The following is an 18,941-nucleotide window of genomic DNA, read 5'->3' on the forward strand; positions in this document are numbered from 1 at the left end:
AGCTTTCAAGAAGAAGAAAGAAAAGGAAGAGGATACTGGTAAGCCACAAAGTGTCAAGTATAACAGATGTCCGCCTCCTATCTTTGAGAGTTATTCCCCCAGGAAACCAAATGAGGGACGAGTAGACAAGGCTCTAAACATCAAATTAAAGTCTGAAATCACTGATGAATTACCAGACAATATTGATGTTACATTTACAGCATCTGACACTGATCATGAGTCTGTGTTAGTTAAGAGAGTTGTCGATCAGGTGTTGGATATGGATGAAGAGTCAAAGTCGGAGTCTAACTCAGATAGTTCGAGTTCGTCTGAGAAGAGTCCGAGTTTGCCAGTTAAAAGGGTTTATAATAAAGAATTTTTGTTATCGAAGAATAATTTGAATGATGAAATGTTTAAGGTTGCTTATACCTTGAATAATTCGGTCAAATTATTTTCTGATGAAAAATTTCCAATAAGAAGTGTTAAAACTGAAATGATCAAAAAGGTTTTCAAATTAACAGAAACTAATATTTCTGAAATAAAAGATTTAAATCTTTCTGCAAAACCTAAACCTTACACTTCAAGGATTCAACAAAGAGTAAACAAGAAAATGGGTTATGGTTGTGGTTATAATTTCCAAAAGAAACCAAACCATAATGGTAATCTCAAAAAGAAAGGTCTTGGTTTTAATTCGTCAGAAAATTATGAAAATCATAAAACTTATAAACCAAAAACAAAATTTGTTTCAGGAGGAAGCTCAGAGGATGAGCAGAAGAAACCATTCTGGAAGCAGTCAAATCAAGAGTTTCTTGCTGAAGTGAAGAAGAATGTGAGAAAGTTTGCTGAAAAAGTTGACAGAAGAACTTGTTTCAAATGTCAAGAAATTGGTCACATAGCTTGGAATTGTCCCAAGACCAATTACCAAAAACAGGGAGTTTCTTCTAACTCAAATTTGAAAAAGATTTGTGTTGAGAGAAAAGAACAATTGGTGAAAAATGGTAATTTGTTTGAAAATTCAAGTTCTGAAAAAGGTTGAAAGTTCAAAACGTTTTTACAAAAGAAGAGGTGATTTGAACAAACAAAAGTGGGTTGTTAAAACAGAAAGTAGTTCTGACAATGAATCTGATTCCATAAAATCAGAGGAGTCATCGGTTGAGAAAAGAATTGTGATTTCCGTTCCAGAAGTGAACGATGAAAATTTTTCTAAATTGTCAAAGGAAAATTTAATGAAAAAAGTGGGAAAAGTTGAGATCTCAAATCAATTCTTCGTTGATAAGGGAGAATTTGATGTTGAGAAAGCTTTCAACGGGAATGTCAAGCACATTTTCGGGAAAATGGTTGATAAGAAAGTTAAGGGTGCTAAAGAGTTTTATAAATCAAAGTGTTGGTGGGACAGATGTATTCCAAAATCACCCAAGGCTGGTCAGGCTTGGGTGGATGTTATGTTTGATTAAACACCTGACTTGCCAGAGATCCCAAGATTGTAATCGTGGATCAGGAATCGGCATCTTTCATGTTTAAAAAGGTTGTATCAAAGTTTTTGATAGTGTTAAAATTTTACAGGTTGAAGGACTACGCCGGAGCTTCCAGGTTGGTAAGTGCGAAGCAGGAATCGGCACTCTAATTGGTAAAATGGTTGTGTAGATGTGATATTCCTACAATTGGTAGTGTGTTTTCATCAAGTGGTAAAGAGGTTGCTTAATTGCAAATGGTAAATCAGGGATATTAAGTTGTACTTGATTTACTATTCATGATAAATAGATGAACAAGATGATGAACCATATCCCCGTACTTAACAAGTGGTAAACCTACAAGTGGTAAAAACAAACTCATTTTCCGGAAAAATCATTTTGATTAAAACAAACTTAAGTATTTTGAAATCTAAATGAGAAAATGGTTTGTTGAAAGCGGGAGTTCTGATTGTTTATGCCTAGTGGATGGCGAATTGATGCGATTCGATGTCAGTTGTCAAGTTTCTGTATAGTTTGATTTTCAGAAAATCCAAAAACATTAGAAAATTTGAAAAAGACAAAAACATGATAAAATTCAAAATGAGTTTTGTTGTATAAAGGAGGAAATGATAGTACATCAGTGGACGATCACGGCAAGCTAAAGACTTGGAAAGTTAAATAGTAATAAACGGTTTCACTGATGATGTGTCAGTAGGTTTTTGCACATTTAATAGACTGTGACGAGATATAAACCTAAATTTCAAACTTGCTTAATTTGTGGGTAACATCTCTCAGATATATGGGTAACCCCCGAAATCTTGTTTGAAAGGTCCCTTATTCTGAGATATCTGGGGTATTATCCCGGGACTTCTGCTGTATGGAAGTGCTGACCAAGTCCCCGGATAATACTTTCTGCAAATGCTTGAAAAAGCACCGCCCTCAGCAAATCGATGAAACAATAAAATTGATAGTCATTGCTGTTGTAAAAAAGATCCTCTAAAGGGGACCCACCAAAAGTCGAGTCGTCATCTCTCTGCTGAACGGAAGTTCTGACCTGAACTCTCACGGTTTTGCACCTAACCCCTTATAGATATCATCTAGGTATACTCACCTATAAGACTGAATATTGAGATCTGGATACGGGAGTATATTCTGAGGTGGGACACGTGAATAAGTTTAAGTCACTAAGACATTAATCTCGTATCTCGAAACAGTTGAACTGTGTGTGAAAATTTAAGTGGATCAGTATACTGACAATCTAAGTGAATTGTTTAAAACTTAAAATGTTTAAAGCTTAACGGTGTTGGTGATTTGTCTCAGAAACTGATATGATCCTCTTACACAAACTCACAAAAATATTGTATGTAAATATTTTCTTTACTACATTTCATTTCGACCATTTCATAAAATTCCAAAAAGATTTTCAGTGTGTTTTAGCATAAAGTTTTGAAAAATCCAAAAAGATTTTCGATGGCTGATATTGAAGAGCTGAATTTCAAAATTCCGGGTGCTGAACATGATGAACAGGTTTGGGAGAATTTGATTGAAAAGTTTTTCAGAGAAATGAAATTTGTTAAATGATCACTGTTAATATCTGATTGTATATTGATTGTAGAGGAGTCAGTGTTGGTGCATGCAATTTGATTATTTGTTAAATATCTTATTCTTGTGAATCTTATGTATTGGGTAGAGAATGTGCAGGATTTCCTGAGCTGGATAAGAACTAGGTTCCAATACCTGAGGACTATGTAAAGCCAGGTTGCCATTCTGATGCTGTAAATGTCAGACTTTGATCCCAGCATGTTTTGAGGGGGAGTCTGTTAGAGAAAGAATTTGAAGATGCAAGAGATAGATAGAGATTCTGGATGCCCGAAGACTGATCAAGACTGAAGATGCGAAGACGACACTCAAGACTCGTCAACATCTAAGGGGGAGTCTGTTGGTGCATACATCTGTCGACTTCGTCTTGTATCGAGTCTTAGTCTTAGAATGTTAGATCAGGGCACATTGTACGGGAATATAGAGTTGTAGTAATGATTTCACACGAAAGCTGATTTCACACGAAAGTTGATTTCACACGAAAGTTGATTTCACACGAAATGGACATGTCATTTCGTGGGAAATCAGAAGATTGGCCATTTCGTGGGAAATCAGAAGACATGTCATTTCGTGGGAAATCAGAAGTTGGTCATTTCGTGGGAAATCAGAAGTTTGGTCATTTCGTGGGAAATCAGAGTTTAGTGATAGAACATAAATAGTCCCTGCGATCGAACAAACTTGATTTCAACACACCAAACCATCCAAATCTTATTTCTAAGTTATGTGGAGGTTATTTAAGGTATGTTAAGCCTATTTCACTATTCCGGAGTGTTTTTTGCATTTAACTGGTTATATTTACGCATTGGTGCGCGTATAACCTTTCAGAAAGTGATTTAGAGCTTGAAATCAGAATCGAATCAAATTGAAAAATCACCAAACACAAATAAACACATAATAAAACAAAAAAACATATAATAACACCAAAGCACCTTGTTTTATTAATAATCATCATTGTTTTACATCGAACATCGATTATAGAACACAGTTGTCACAAGCGCTATCAACTAATACCCCGTTGCCTCTCAAGCAACTAGTTCGGTAGTAAGATGGGACTTAAGGTGATAGGTGTGAGTGTATTACCCATCATTAAAGTTTAACCCAATAAAATGTAATCCTCTTAGGAATACCCGTTTGTTTGTCCCACCCATTGGGACGCATGCTCAAGGAGTAGTGAACTCACCTTTGATTTGCTCAACCAAGCCCTAGTTAGTTACTATTAATGATCAGTTTCACATGTCCTTAAGTCACAAAATCAACATATTGCATACTATGCACATCATCTAGTAATACAGATTAGACAGTTAGCACACACTCCAATTCATAACACAACTCACGTTCCTACCAACAACTAGCTAGTGCATGGCCCATTCAGATCAAGGCCCAAAGTGATTGTGCGACAGGGCTTCTAGTGCGCGACCTTTTATTAGTATGTAGTTCGTATATTACCCGGACCATTATCATATAAAGCCCGAATGAATTGTGCAACACACCCCTAATGTGCGACAAACCAACTGTGTGACCAGCCATTGTGCGATGCCGGTTTTACGTGCTCCTCAATCTCAGGTTAATCAGTTACACCATCAAATCCACATTCCCTGATTATCGTTTAACAGCTATCCATAATAATTATTCCATCAATTCCAGAACTCCAATCATTCCAATGAATTCACATTATCATACAACTAGAAATCATGATTTGCACGTTATAAATCATTCATAATTCACAGTAATCAACCCTAATTATGGGTTTGCACTTCACCTCATCATCATCGACATGGACTATCGGATCGATCAAAACAACAAATACTTGTCATTCCGTCATACTTATTACAATTATCGAATCATTAATATCCCACAACATTAATTCATCTTTTAACATTTAGAATGATTTTTTTGTTCATGCTCATCGTATCATATTACGACTAATCACTAAAAGACCCTTATTAATCATCCATACCAATCACTTAACACCTACCAATGATCGATCACAACAAATTCAGTTTATACCAAAAACCCCACATCATGTTCGAGCCCTTATACCCATTAATATAACACAACATGTAACCGCATAACCAAGATTAACAAACATACAATTCAGTTATGTGATGAATCATACTAACCAAAGGAACAAGATGGAAATCAGAAGAGGTCTTTGAGAGGGAAAGGGGAGGCTGCCATCGGGTTCGCTTGGGGGAAAAGAGAGCTAGGGTTTGATATTGTGTTTTATGCTTTTACAAGTTAAGGAAATCACACAAGATCCTTGTGTGTGTATGCGCATGCAATACGGACTGGGCCCAGCTTGGGGCTGCATTAGGGCCATGTATCGGGACAAACAAATGACAGGGGTTTGGGCCGATCCAAAAACCACAACGATAAAGGAGTGTGCGGCCTTAGGTGTGGTGTGCGACTCAGAGGTTTATGGACCAGATTAATGACATACCAATCACAAAATACATTAACACATCACAACTAAAAAATTAACATCAAACGTAGTGACCATTCCACATATCGTACACGTGAGTTACACCATAAAGCAAAGTATAAAGGACTGCAAAATACGGGTTGTCACATCATCCCCAACTTGAAAAAAATTTTGTCCCAAAATTTGATAAGCAATCTCAGAGGAGTGAAGTGGTAGTTCAAGATGACTGTGGATTTTCATCGGGTGCCACATCATCCCCAACTTGAAAGGGAATTTCATCCCGAATTTCACTAGTTACATTAGGATTGGATTCATCTATTTTGAACAACGGAGGATACTTAAGCTTCATTTGATCCTTGCATTCCCATGTGATCTCTCACAATTGGGATTCGACTGTGTTTACAGACCTTAACTTCCCGGTCCATAATTTCGATCGGTTCTTCAACAAACTGCAACTTGTCGTCAATTTTCAGTTCTTGCAAGGGTACCACGAGTGTTTCATCCGACAGGCACTTCTTCAGGTTGGAGATATGAAAAACACCGTGAACATTACCTAGTTCATCAGGTAATTTAAGGCGATACGTAACTTTGCCGATTCTCTCCAGAATCTTCAACGGCCCAACGTAACGTGGATTAAGCTTTCCGCGCTTCCCAAAGCGCACCACACCCTTCCAGGGTGAAACTTTCAACATAACGTGGTCGCCTACCGCGAACTCCAAGGGTTTCCTACGCTTATCAGCATAGCATTTTTGGCGATCACGCGTTGCCGCCATACGATTTCTGATCTGAACAATCTTTTCAGAGGTTTCAAGTACAAGTTTTGGACATGTGATTTGGCTATCACCCACCTCAGCCTAACATAGTGGAGATCGGCATTTCCGTTCGTACAATGCCTCGAACGGAGCTGCCTGGATACTGGAATGGTAACTGTTGTTGAAAGAAAACTCTACCAAAGGCAAGTGTCTTTCCCAACCTTTACCAAAGTTGATTACATATGCTCACAGCATGTATTCAAGTGTCTGGATGGTTCGTTCCGCTTTGACCATCTGTCTAAGGGTGATAAGCAGTGCTCATGTCAAGACGTGAGCCAAATGATTTGTGCATCGCCTGCCACAATTCGGATATAAAACACGAATCACGGTCAGAGATGATTTAGGTGGGAACCCCGTGCCTAGAAACCACCTCCTTCAAATAAATACCAGCAAGTTGTGAGAACTTGTCAGTTTCTTTGATCTCAAGGAAGTGCGCAGATTTCGTCAGACGGTCAACGATCACCCATAGGGTATCATTTCCGTTTTGAGTTCTTGGTAGTCCGGTGACAAAGTCCATAGGAATCTGTTCCCATTTCCACATGGGTATTTCTGCTTGCTGAAGCAATCAAGACGGTTTCTGGTATTCCACCTTGACCTTCGCACAAGTCAAGCATTTACTCAAATATGCCGCTATGTGGGCTTTCATCTTCGGCCACTAGTATAAGACTTTTAGATCCTGATACATCTTATCAGAACCCGGATGAACAGAGTATCGAGACTTGTGTGTTTCTTATATCACAAGCTCTCTAAGGTTTCCGTATAAAGTGACCCATATTCGATCCATAAAATAGTGAATACCGTCAGATTTTTCTACAAGTTGTCTCTCCAGAACCCGCATGGCTTCAGCTTTATGGATCTCGTCTTTGAACACTTCAGTTTGGGTAGAATGAATCTGGTCAGGTAGGTTAGAGTGGATGGTGAGCTGCAAGGCTTGAACACGTTTGGGTTTTGTCTCCTTCCGACTAAGGGCATTAGCTACGACGTTAGCTTTTCCAGGATGATACTTGTTTGCGCAGTCGTAATCGTTTAAGAGTTCCACCGAGCGACGTTGTCGCATGTTCAACTCTTTCTGATCAAAGATGTACTGAAGGCTTTTGTGGTCAGTATAAATAGTGGATTTAGTACCGTACAAGTAGTGCCTCCAGATTTTTAGCACAAAGACCACGGCTCCCAACTCCAAGTTGTGAGTCGTGTAATTCTTGTCGTGAATCTTCAATTGTCGAGAAGCGTAAGCAATCACTTTCTCGCGTTGCATCAGCACGCAACCGAGACCCTGAATAGAAGCATCACAGTACACCACGAAATCGTTGGTAACTTCAGGTAAGGACAATATTGGTGCACTGCAGAGTTTTTGTTTCAAAAGCTGAAAAGCATCTTCCTGATTTGTTCCCTAGGAATACACAACCCCTTCTGTGTCAACGCGGTAAGAGGTTGGGCAATCCTCGAGAAATCTTTAATAAATCTGCGGTAGTGCCCAGTGAGTCCAAGAAATTGTCGCACCTCCGAAGGGTTCTTCGGTGCTGCCCAGTTTTTGACAGAATCGATTTTAGCGGGATCCACGTGTATTCCCAATTTGTTAGCAATGTGGCCAAGGAAGTGTACTTCTCGAATCCAGAAGTCTCACTTAGAAAACTTCGCGTAGAGTTGCTCCTTCCTCAGGAGCTCAAAGATAAGACGCAAGTGCCGCTCGTGGTCCTCCTTGCTCTTAGAATAGATCAGAATGTCATCGATAAACACGATGACGAAATCGTCGGGATACGGTTTGCACACACGGTTCATGAGATCCATGAAAACCGCTAGTGCGTTAGTCAACCCAAATGGCATGACCAAAAACTCATAATGGTCGTACCGCGTTCGAAAAGCTATTTAAGGAACATCCTCCTCCCGAACTCTCATCTGGTGATAACCCGATCTTAAGTCAATTTTCGAATAAAAGCTTGACCCTTGCAACTGGGCCACATTAACAGCATCAGTCGTCTTCTTGCAGGGAATAAAATGGACCATCTTAGAAAACCGATCCACAACAACAAAGATAGAATCATTACCTCTCTAAGTACGAGGTAACCCCAACACAAAATCAACCCATGGCTGTGAGGGAATTGGCAAAGGCATATAGAGACCTGCATTGGTAGCCGTGCCCTTTGACACCTGACAGATACGGCATCTCTTCACATAACGATCCACCACCTTCCTCATAGAAGGCCAATAATAAGAAGCTTGCACCAGCTATAAAGTGCGGTCACGACCAACATGCCCTTCACCATGTAACTCCTTAATAATCTGTAAACGAAGACTAGAATCAGGAATACATAGTTGATTCCCCTTGAACAAAAAACCATCATGCAAAAGAAAATCTGACTTTTTCCCCGTTTCCACATCCTGCAAAATAACTGAGAAATAAGGGTCAATGGCTAACTGCTCACGAATGACCTCCAGACCCGGCACATCAACCCTCATAGATACAAGCAGATTACTCCTCCTGCTTAAGGCATCAGCAACCCTATTTGAAACACCAGTCTTGTGCTTGACCACAAAAGTAAACTTCTCAAGAAAGGCCAACCATCGCCCATGCTTATGAGATACCTTGTCTTGAGTACGAATATGCCTTAGGGAATCATGATCAGTGAATAAAACAAACTCCTTTTGAAACAAGTAATGAGGCCATCGCTTTACAGCTTGGATCACTGCATAAAACTCTAGATCATAAGTACTGTACCTCAACATAGGCCCAGTTAACTTCTCACTAAAATAAGCAATAGGTCGACCACCCTGACTAAGAACCCCACCAATCCGAACCTTTGAGGCATCAGTATGAAGTTCAAAAACTTGAGAAAAATCAGGTAATACCAGAATTGGTGCTGTAGTGAGCTTCTCTTTCACAACTTGAAAAGCCAACTCTGCCTCATCTGTCCATACAAACGTCTTCCCCTTCATACAATCTGTCACTGGAGCCATAATAGAACTGAAGTGTGGAATGAACTGTCTATAAAAAGAAGCAAGCCCATGGAAGCTACGAACTTTCGTAACGGTAGTAGGAGTTGGCCAAGTTTGAACAGCCGCCACCTTCGATTCATCAACCTGTATCCCATTACCAGAAATAACATACCCCAAGAATAACACTTTAGGGGTCATGAACACACACTTCTTAGTGGCTGCATAAAAACGGTCCCTGCGAAGTAAGGCCAAAACCTGCCTCACATGCACAACATGGTCGCTGAAAGAAGCACTATAAATGAGAATGTCATCAAAATACACAACCACGAACTTCCCAATGAAAGGTCTAAGCAACAGATTCATCACACGCATAAAAGTACTTGGTGCGTTTGATAAACCAAATGGCATCACCAACCACTCATACAACCTTCATGAGTCTTGAAGGCAGTTTTCCACTCGTCACCCAGTCTAAGACGAATCTGGTAATAACCACTCTTCAAATCTAACTTCGTAAAAATAGTAGCACCACTAATTTGATCAAGCAAATCATCAAGTCGAGGAATAGGAAACCTGTACCTCACAGTAATCTTGTTGATTGCTCAACTGTCAACACACATACGCCAAGTGCCATCTTTTTTTGGAGTCAATAAAGCCGGAACAGCACAAGGGCTCATACTTTCACGAATGTGGCCCTTAGAAATCAACTCCTCAACCTGTCTTCGCAACTCTTCATGCTCAGCAGGACTCATCCTGTAATGTGGTCTATTGGGTAACTGTGACCCAGGCCCCAAATCAATATGATGTTGGATGTCACACAAAGGTGGTAATCCATCAGGCAACTCAACAGGAAAAACATCAGAAAATTCCTCAAGCAAAGGAACCATAGCTTCAGGAATTTCGACTTCCTCGAGCACTGCCTTCCATATCAAAACAAAAACATTGCCTATATCCTCCAACTCATCTTGAAACTGAATGATGGTCAACAAAGTACCCGATTGTTTTATGGCTAACTGCTTAGGCTTGCTAGGAACAAGAGTTATCTTCACACCACCAAACAGGAAGCTATAAGTATTGGACCGCCCGTTATGCTCTATATTACGTTCATACTCCCAAGGTCTACCCAATAGTAAGTGACACGCGTCCATAGGAACCACATCACACACAACATCGTCTTTATACGTTAACCCAATAGAAATAGAAACGAGTGCCCTTTTAGATACCGTCACTTCACCTCCCTTTTTAAGCCATTGAAGCTTATAAGGCTTCGGGTGACTCTCTGTCTTCAAGGCCAACTTTTGAACTGCCTCTTCAGAAATCAGATTGTCACAACTCCCGAATCAATAACAAGCGTGCAAACCTACCCCAAAATGGTACATGTTGAATGGAAGATGTTATGCTTCAGCTAGTCATCCCCATCTGCTTTTGGTGTATAGCAAGAGCGTCTGACCACCAAGTTCACCCCAACATCACCGGTCACAACCCCCTCTTCGTATTCAGTTTCTTCATCATACACTGGATTGTTTTCATACTCTTCATATTGTTCGTCCTCAGACTCAGCAACAAGTGCTTTTTGCCAGCCCTTTTACACTCCGCTTGACAATGGCCCGTTTCACCACAATTGAAACATCTCGGACCACTACTACTAGCCCCTTTAGAAGTAGGCCCGGTATTGCTACCCCCCGGCCTCTGCTGACTAGGCCCGCCACGAGGTGCCCCACTGCCTGACCCAACGTTTCCTCCAGCAGGGGTAAATGAACCGCCCACCCGACGTTTATGTTTCTCAAACGCCAACGCCCGTTGGTGTGCCTCTGGAATGGTTAGCGGATCAAAAAGCCCTCTGTTTTAAATTTTGCAGACGTTGGTACATCAACCTTTGAAAATTATGAGGCAAAAAGTTGGACCAAAAGCACTTCTTAATCTTGGTCCATGTCACGATCCTTGACTTTCCGAGCCTATACCATGTTAACTTCAATTGTTGCCACCACGCAGAGGCCCTACCACGTAACCTGTTAGCGATCAAGGCCACCCGCTTATTCTCAGGCACCTCCTTGTACTCAAACACTTCCTCCACGGTAGCCAACCAATCGATGAACCCCTCCGGATTCAAACTAGTCCCATTAAATTCTAGAATATCAACCCTTATCCTAGAATCCCAATGCATGTTACCCCTTCCACGTTCACCCCTTGGTCGCCCTTCCTGTTCGTCTTCGGAAGATGAACCATCACCAAATGGATTACTGAAATCAAAACCAAACCCGTCATTGGGTCCCTGCCTCCTACGATTGATCAAGTCGGCCATCCGGTCAGTCAACTGATTGACCACCTGATCCAACCGTTGATCCACTCTCGCCATGAGTCGCTGCTCCAACTCTCGTTCATACACTTCATCGAGAGGCCTGTTGTTGTTTCTCCTCAGAGGCATTTTGAGCCAGGAATTCGGCTCTGATACCAACTAATGTAGCGCGTGATACGGAAACGAAGATCACACGTTGATTCAAAGAATACCCGTGTGTTCTTCCCCAACCCCCAAGAGTCCACCCAAAAGGCACGGAATTTGAAGTGAAAAAACTGATTGTGTCAAAATTCAAGTCTGAACTTTTCATTAGCTTTAGCAACATATAAATAAAGATCGAAATTCGAAATGGGCCTAAAAAAAGACAACGGGCCAAACACACGGCCTAAAACAAAATGCCCAAAATAGTTCAAAAACATAAAAATCCAAATAAATAATAAAAATAAGCGTTTTTTTGGCCCGGACGATGACCCGTAGGCGGTTTGTAGCAAGATGGAGCTCGTTCACACGTTCGTTTCGCCTGGTCGCACGCCCAAAAGGGACCCCCGTAGCCCAAGTTAGAGCCATTTTAGTGAAGCCACTTTTGTTACACGATCTTGGGCCTTCAAATACAAAATACCCCGCTCTTCCACACTTGGGCCCGCATCAAAAGGGCTTCAACAGATTGTGAGAGCTCATTCTCACACACAACTTTCACCTGCAACAACAGTTGTTCTCTCTGTTGGTTTCAAGTTGTTACGATCTGTTAAAGATCCATTGTGGATCTTGTATTGTTGATGGATCCAGTGGATTTTGTATTGTTGTTGATCTTGTGGATCTTGTATTGTTTGTATTTTTCTGATTGATCAACTGACAATCATCAGTTGTTGATCATATTTTTTTTATTTTGTTAATACACATCTTACTATTGGTAAGATCTTGGGAGGTTGGGTGTTTTAAGGGTTGGTAAAGTAATAAAAAAATTTCTATATTGGTTTTGTCACTATATCTGTTGTTCATATTTATTTGTTTGTTGTTGTTCAATACCATATTCAAAGGTGAGTATATATATAGTACCCCTTATATATATTAAAAAAGTTTTGGTTTCCCTCGTTAATCTACTGTTCAATTTTTCTGGTGTTCACAGTTGAGCCCTCTTGCCGCTTGAACATCACTACCAATTTAAGTTACTATTTTTACTTGATCGAGACCAACAAATATTTCCGTAAGTAAAGTCTTCTCATTTCTATTTATTTAGGGATGTTAGGGATTGTTTCTAGATTTTATCTTATTGAGAGATCAGTGGGATAAAAAAAAATCAATTGAGGTAACCAGAAGGTATAGTAATTATAAGTTCTCAATCTCATTTTAGGATAATAGAGGCCGAAGTTTACCTAAAAACGTGCACTATTAAGGGGAACGGGGAAATCCAAGGATCAGGGGGAGGTAGGAAGGTGATGAGGTGGTGATCAGGTGCAAAGAAGGAAAAGGGGTGAACGAGGAAAGGTAAGTAGTCAGAGAAAATTTTCTGGGGAACATGGGTTTAGCCACATATCAGGGAAACTGATCGGGATAAGTCCCTCCACCCTAAGTTTGAAAATATAACATGTCACCATTTTTGGTAATAGAACTTGTTTGCTAATAAAATCGGGTTCTACTGCAATTGTTTATTTAAAATGTAATAGAACATTTCAAGTGTTTTAAGACCCAAGAGTTGTTTATGAATCGGGTTCACTTTTGTTTATTAAGTGTCAAAGGATGTAATAAAACTTTTTTTGTTTTAAATGGGATGTATTTCAGAGAAACATCTTCAATTTTATTGAAGTGAGAAAATATAACTAACAAATTGATAGGTTGTAAAAAACTGACTGCAAGATATAACTTTAGAAATACATCATTACGAATTAATATAGTCATTGAGGATTTGAGTTTTTGACAAACTCCCATTATTGTAGAAAATTATTACCACACTCCTAAACTGAATATGTGACCATTATAATCAGATCACGAAATTACTAGATTTGCATCTAATCGAAATGAGGAGTTGCCACAACCAATAAAGGGGACTTCCTACGAAGTATAAGGCCAGTGATCTCAGTCATGTCAAGTTCTTCCCCTTTCACCTCTTCTGGAAAGGCAAAGTCATATTTATACACCAAATTAGCTAAAGCAAGTTCGTTAACAACAATAGCAAAGTGAATACCAGGAGACCCTCTCCTTCCAGCACCAAATGAAATATACTCAAAATTATGCCCTCTATAGTCGATAGAATTGTTCAAAAACCTCTCTGGACAAAGCATCTCGGGTTCCTCCCATTGTAAAGGATCTCTTCCTATCGCCCATGCATTAATAATCACTTGTGTACCTGCTGAAATGTCGTACCCCATGAGTTTGACATCTTGTGTTGAGTCTCGGGAAATGAGTAATGGAGCAGGAGTATGCAATCGCAACGCCTCTTTGAGGATAGCATGTAAGTAGGTCATTTTCTCTAATCATCCTCGGTAATCATGGGTTTTCCATGAGCTATTTCTGTCACTTCTTTCTGTAACTTTTTCATAACTCTTGGATGTCTTATTAGCTCACTAATTGCCCACTCGATGGATGTGGATGCAGTATCAGTTCCAGCAGCAAATAAGTCCTACAAGAGTTAGAAAATCTAAAATAGTTATTGAACTACAAAAAATAAAAAAGAAATTATGTTTAGAGTAAATTGTCAAAATCGTCCATGATGTTTGGTTTGTTTGCCAGTTTCATTCAAAACAATTTTTTTGTAACAAACAGTGTTTCACTTTTGGGATTTTTTGCCATTTTCATCAAAACGTCTAGTTTGCTTTATTTTTTCTATCAAACATTTAGATGAAAATGGCAAAACTTCCAAGTCTCAGGGACGACTTTGACAAAAAAAAGTTGGACGTTTGGATTAAAATGATAAAAAATCCCAAAAGTGAAGGGCAATATGGTACAAAAAAATTGTTTTGGATGAGACTAGCAAACATGTACAAACCTCATGGACGATTTTTGCAATTTAGTATCACATGCACACAAATTAGTATCACCTGCACAAAATCACCTAACATATAACCAAGGAACTCCATTAAGAATAAAGTAAAATAAAAAAACATTGGTTGGCAATTCATCGCTAACTAGTGGCAGATCACCGGTTGTGTAATGGTCAAGAGTGAAGTGGAACAATCTTACCATGATGCCAGCTTTAGTGGCATCCCTATGCATAAAGCTGGTGTTGGACTCTATCTCAAGATCTAGCAATATGTCAAGTAAATCTTGACCTTTGTCATTTCGATTTCCCTCTCCATCCATCATTGTGTTCTTATATGTATGGTCTTCAAGAACACCCTCAAGAAACTCGTCAAATTCTTTAGCAACCTTCTTTGTTCTTGCCTCTAAACCGCTCACACGATCCACCCATGACAACCACGGAATATAGTTCCCGACTGAAAAACAACCAATAAGATACGTAAACCTTACCAACAAGTCATTAAACTTTTTACTTGCATATGTTCTCCCTAATACCACCCTACAAATTACATTATTTGTAAGCAAATTTAGCAACTCCCCTAAATCAACCACCGATCCACAACTTTTACCAATTTCATCGATTATAACATGGGTTTCTTGTTCCCTCACTTGTCGAAATGATTGAACTCGCTTATTAAGTTGTAGCACATGCATGCTTCTCACCCGCCTCCAGTGCTCCCCATATGGTGCAAATGCTATGTTCTTAGATCCATAAGTAAGTGTGTCGGCCGTCGGGGATACTTAACTTGGGTCTGCTTGCAAAGATTAGATCATGGGTTTTCAAGATTTCACGGGCTGTTCAGCCGATGATGCCACAAGCACAGGCACACTTCCTAGGTGAATGAGAACGAGTGGACCGTGTTTATTGGTTATGGTTTGAAGAGCGCGGTGTGGGTTCGAGCCTAGTTGATGAAGGTTTCCAATTATTGGAAGCTTTCGTGGGGATGGTGGTCGATTTTTTACCCGGTTTAAAGTAGATGAAAACCATATGAATGTAATCAGGAGTGATATAAAAGTAATTGTAGATAATCTATAAACCTTTATAAAGCATTTCCCATGTATCAAATGGTAATTTCCACCACAAATTTTAAGACGACAGAGGAAAGATCATCAGTTCTTACCCTAATCTTCATCCCTTTCTCCCAACTTTGCCCCCAATTCAATGTTCAGTAGCCAAACCGTCCGTGTTTCTTTTTGATTGAAATCGCCTTCAATAAACTGATGATTGAATGGAGCCATCATCCTCTATTCTTCACCAAAACTGTTTGTTTAACCACAACAACAAATTAATGCGAACTTAAATCACCGGGGACGCTTCAAATGGCAAATGGTTCGATTCCGTTTTATATGTTCAATGGGGAACGCCATAAATGGTAGAGAAGACGGTGGCAGTGGGAGAACCTCGTCATCCACCTAGGGTTTCAATTGCATCTTTCGTCTAATAAACATCACAGCTGCAATCGTTGAAGGAGGCAGGGCCGCCGTTACTGTCACCGGAATAATCCCCTTGTCACAACCCCCGATCCCTGATTCCCGGGAGCGGGCGGCCGCGAGCCAGTTTCGGTGGTATCACATTATTATCTAATTCGGCAGCGGAAATTTTCGTCAGGACCGTAGTTAGGAAATATTTAATCAGAGTAAAATACCACATTTCCATAATATTAAACACATGGGTAAAACCCAAGTTTTTAGTACACACATTTTTATAGGAATAAATCCTATTTTTATTTCAGAAAAACATCTATTTCTTTTAGGTAACTTTATTGCCACTTTTCCAAGCCTTCAGTGCTGTCCAGCTGGCTTCTAATTAGCTTTCACATTTTGTTACCTGAAACGCGTTTTAAAAACATTTTATCAATGGAAAATACTGGTGAGTGAATCCCAGTTTAATCAAGTTTAAATAAAAAGTCGCATTGAACAGTATTGAGGGCACATCCGCAATTACATTTGTTTCCAAGTTATATCAATTACCACCACACAGTAATGTCGTTCCGACTTTTGGTCATGTTACTCCTTTACCAGGTGGCAACAAATTTTGTATACAAAACCGCAAATTTACCGACTGTAATTGTGTTCTTACAAATACTCAATAACTGCTATTCGCATGGAAAGATATTTAAGGTTTTGTAAAAACAATTCACAAAAGAGGTTTACAAAAAGAGGATTACTCACATTGTTGTTTTAGGGTTTTCAGTAAGATTTCCTAGGAATAATCTATAAATTACACAAATGCACGTGTGTTAGTATAATAACCCATTTTAACATTAGTAATACCCTCCCCGAGACGGCATTCCAACGACTACGTCGGGCAGAACCACGACAGCCGTTACGGAATCGTAGATCAATCGGGCAGACTATCTAATACGTCTCCAGGGGTTATGATACTTACATCGTAGCAGAACCTCGCTATTTAGGGGGGGGTATTAGACTCGGGTATAATGCCCGCTATTTAGTTTTGAGAGAAAGAAAAGAAAGTTTGAACGATCGGAACTGAAGGTCGATGCTCACAATTTATAGGGCTGTAATCTGCCTTTCTCGCGGCCCGCGTCAACCCTAGTGTGACACCTGTGTCACTTCAGCCATCAAACAAATACCAAACCAATGAAATATTGTAATTCATACTTGGGATTTGTATAAACATGTGTATCTTTTGCACATATCAATTCTTGTTCGATTTCGGGCTCTAAATCGCTTTCTGGAAGGTTATATGCGCACTGATGCGTAAATATAACCAGTTTAATGCAACAAACATTTCGGAATAGTGACATAGGCTTAACATACCTTAAATAACCTTTACATAACTTAGAAATAAGTTTTGGATGGTTTGGTATGCCGAAATCAAGTTTATTCGCTTACAGGGACTAAATTCGACAAACTGCGAAAGTATGTCAATTTGTACTGTAACGGAGATTCCGAAACTTAGCCATAAGTTAAAATCACCCTAAATATCCTTTACAATGCTTAGAAATAGGCTTTGAGGGGTTCGGTGTGCTAGAATAAACTTTTGGGTCATTCAGGGACTAAAAGCGTCAAAAAGTGCACAAGTTTGCATTTTCGCGCATAACTTACGTTCTGAATACTTCCGGACATCCAAAAATTTATGCAAGCATTAAAATATTTTATTTTAGTGTTTGGCATAAGAAAAATCCATTCGTCGCGCAATTTGGATCGTTTTTCGCGCTTATGCGCATTCCGTCGTAATTAAGCGAACATCGCAATCGTACGGCCAAACGAACCGACATCCGGAATATTTTTGGGCATTTTTTGAGTTCCCTACACTTTAACTTCATTTTAGAGCCTTGAAATGAGGTTAACGGGGCTTAAACGTGCCAAAAATGGGCCAAAATACATGTTTCTGAAGTACAGGGGCTAAACTGCAATTTCTGAATAGTCAGCCAAGCGGGCCGCATAAGCCCATATGCATATCTCACGCGGGCCGCTGGTATTCGTTGAACTTGGACATGTTTTTGAGCAATCTAGGGACAAATTTTGATGGTTTTTATCTACCCATTGTATTGCAAAACAATGGGCACAAGTGGAAGGCCAAGATTTAAGCTTGATTATCGAGAAACGATCCTAACGGTTCTACCATTTCTATAAATACCCAACCCATTTGCCCATCTTCCTCACATTTAATCTGATTCAAAGCTTTCTAAGTGGAAGTGTATACTTCCTACCTGAAAGCGAATCGGGTTAAATCTTGCGGGGACCTTCTGTAAGTATTCTTTCGCGTTTTTCATTCGTTTTAGCATTAAAGTCAAACTGCGTTTGACTTTCTGCATTGACCAGTTTATGGTCAACGCGAAGTTCATTTGAACTTCATAACGTGAGCGTAATCACGATGGTTATAGTCCCTAGTAACTATACCTACTGATTACCACGTTATCTAGGCTCAATGACGAGTCGTAGTTTTGGCCAAAATGCGTTTTCTCGCGTATTTTGTAACCAAACTACTCTAGGATATCAAAACCGTTTGTTTTGATATCAAAACCTGTTTTCTAACTTTACTAAACATGTTCTAGCATGTTTAGCTCGTCGCTTTTAGAATTTTGCTTGTCTAGGGTCGTAAAGGTAAGCGATCTAAACAATCGCTTATGCTTTCGAACCCGACCCATTTGGTTGGTCTTTAAGATCCGACCAAATACTTTAGCTGACCATAGTTGTATAGGGAATAACCTTCCGAGGTTATACCTTATGGTCACGTCGTTTAAGTAGTTGTATGATAAGTAGTTCTTATGCCTTAGGTAAATTACCAAAATGCCCTTTTTGAGCTAAAATTCATTTTAAGCCTATGTAACATAACTTTTGACATATAAACTGTTTTGGCAACAATATTAAACATATTAAGGCATATCTTGCTTGTCATAGGACTAGTTAGGCATTCCGAACGCGTTTTACGCGAACGACGCGTTAAAGTAGCATAAGCTACCTAAACG

General features: G+C 39.6%; 1 protein-coding gene across 1 annotated transcript; it reads right to left on the reverse strand.

The window, feature by feature from the left end:
• Nucleotides 1-13,957: 13,957 nt before the first annotated feature.
• Nucleotides 13,958-15,159, reverse strand: LOC110887214 (3-beta-hydroxylase-like). Its single transcript, XM_035980415.1, has 2 exons — nt 14,668-15,159; nt 13,958-14,107 (listed from the first exon to the last, which is right to left on the reverse strand). The coding sequence occupies exons 1-2, from the start codon at nt 15,157-15,159 to the stop codon at nt 13,958-13,960; spliced, it is 642 nt and encodes a 213-aa protein (XP_035836308.1).
• Nucleotides 15,160-18,941: the final 3,782 nt, after the last annotated feature.

This window comes from Helianthus annuus, chromosome 2, assembly GCF_002127325.2.
Source record: "Helianthus annuus cultivar XRQ/B chromosome 2, HanXRQr2.0-SUNRISE, whole genome shotgun sequence".
In the NCBI taxonomy this organism is placed as follows: domain Eukaryota; kingdom Viridiplantae; phylum Streptophyta; class Magnoliopsida; order Asterales; family Asteraceae; genus Helianthus; species Helianthus annuus.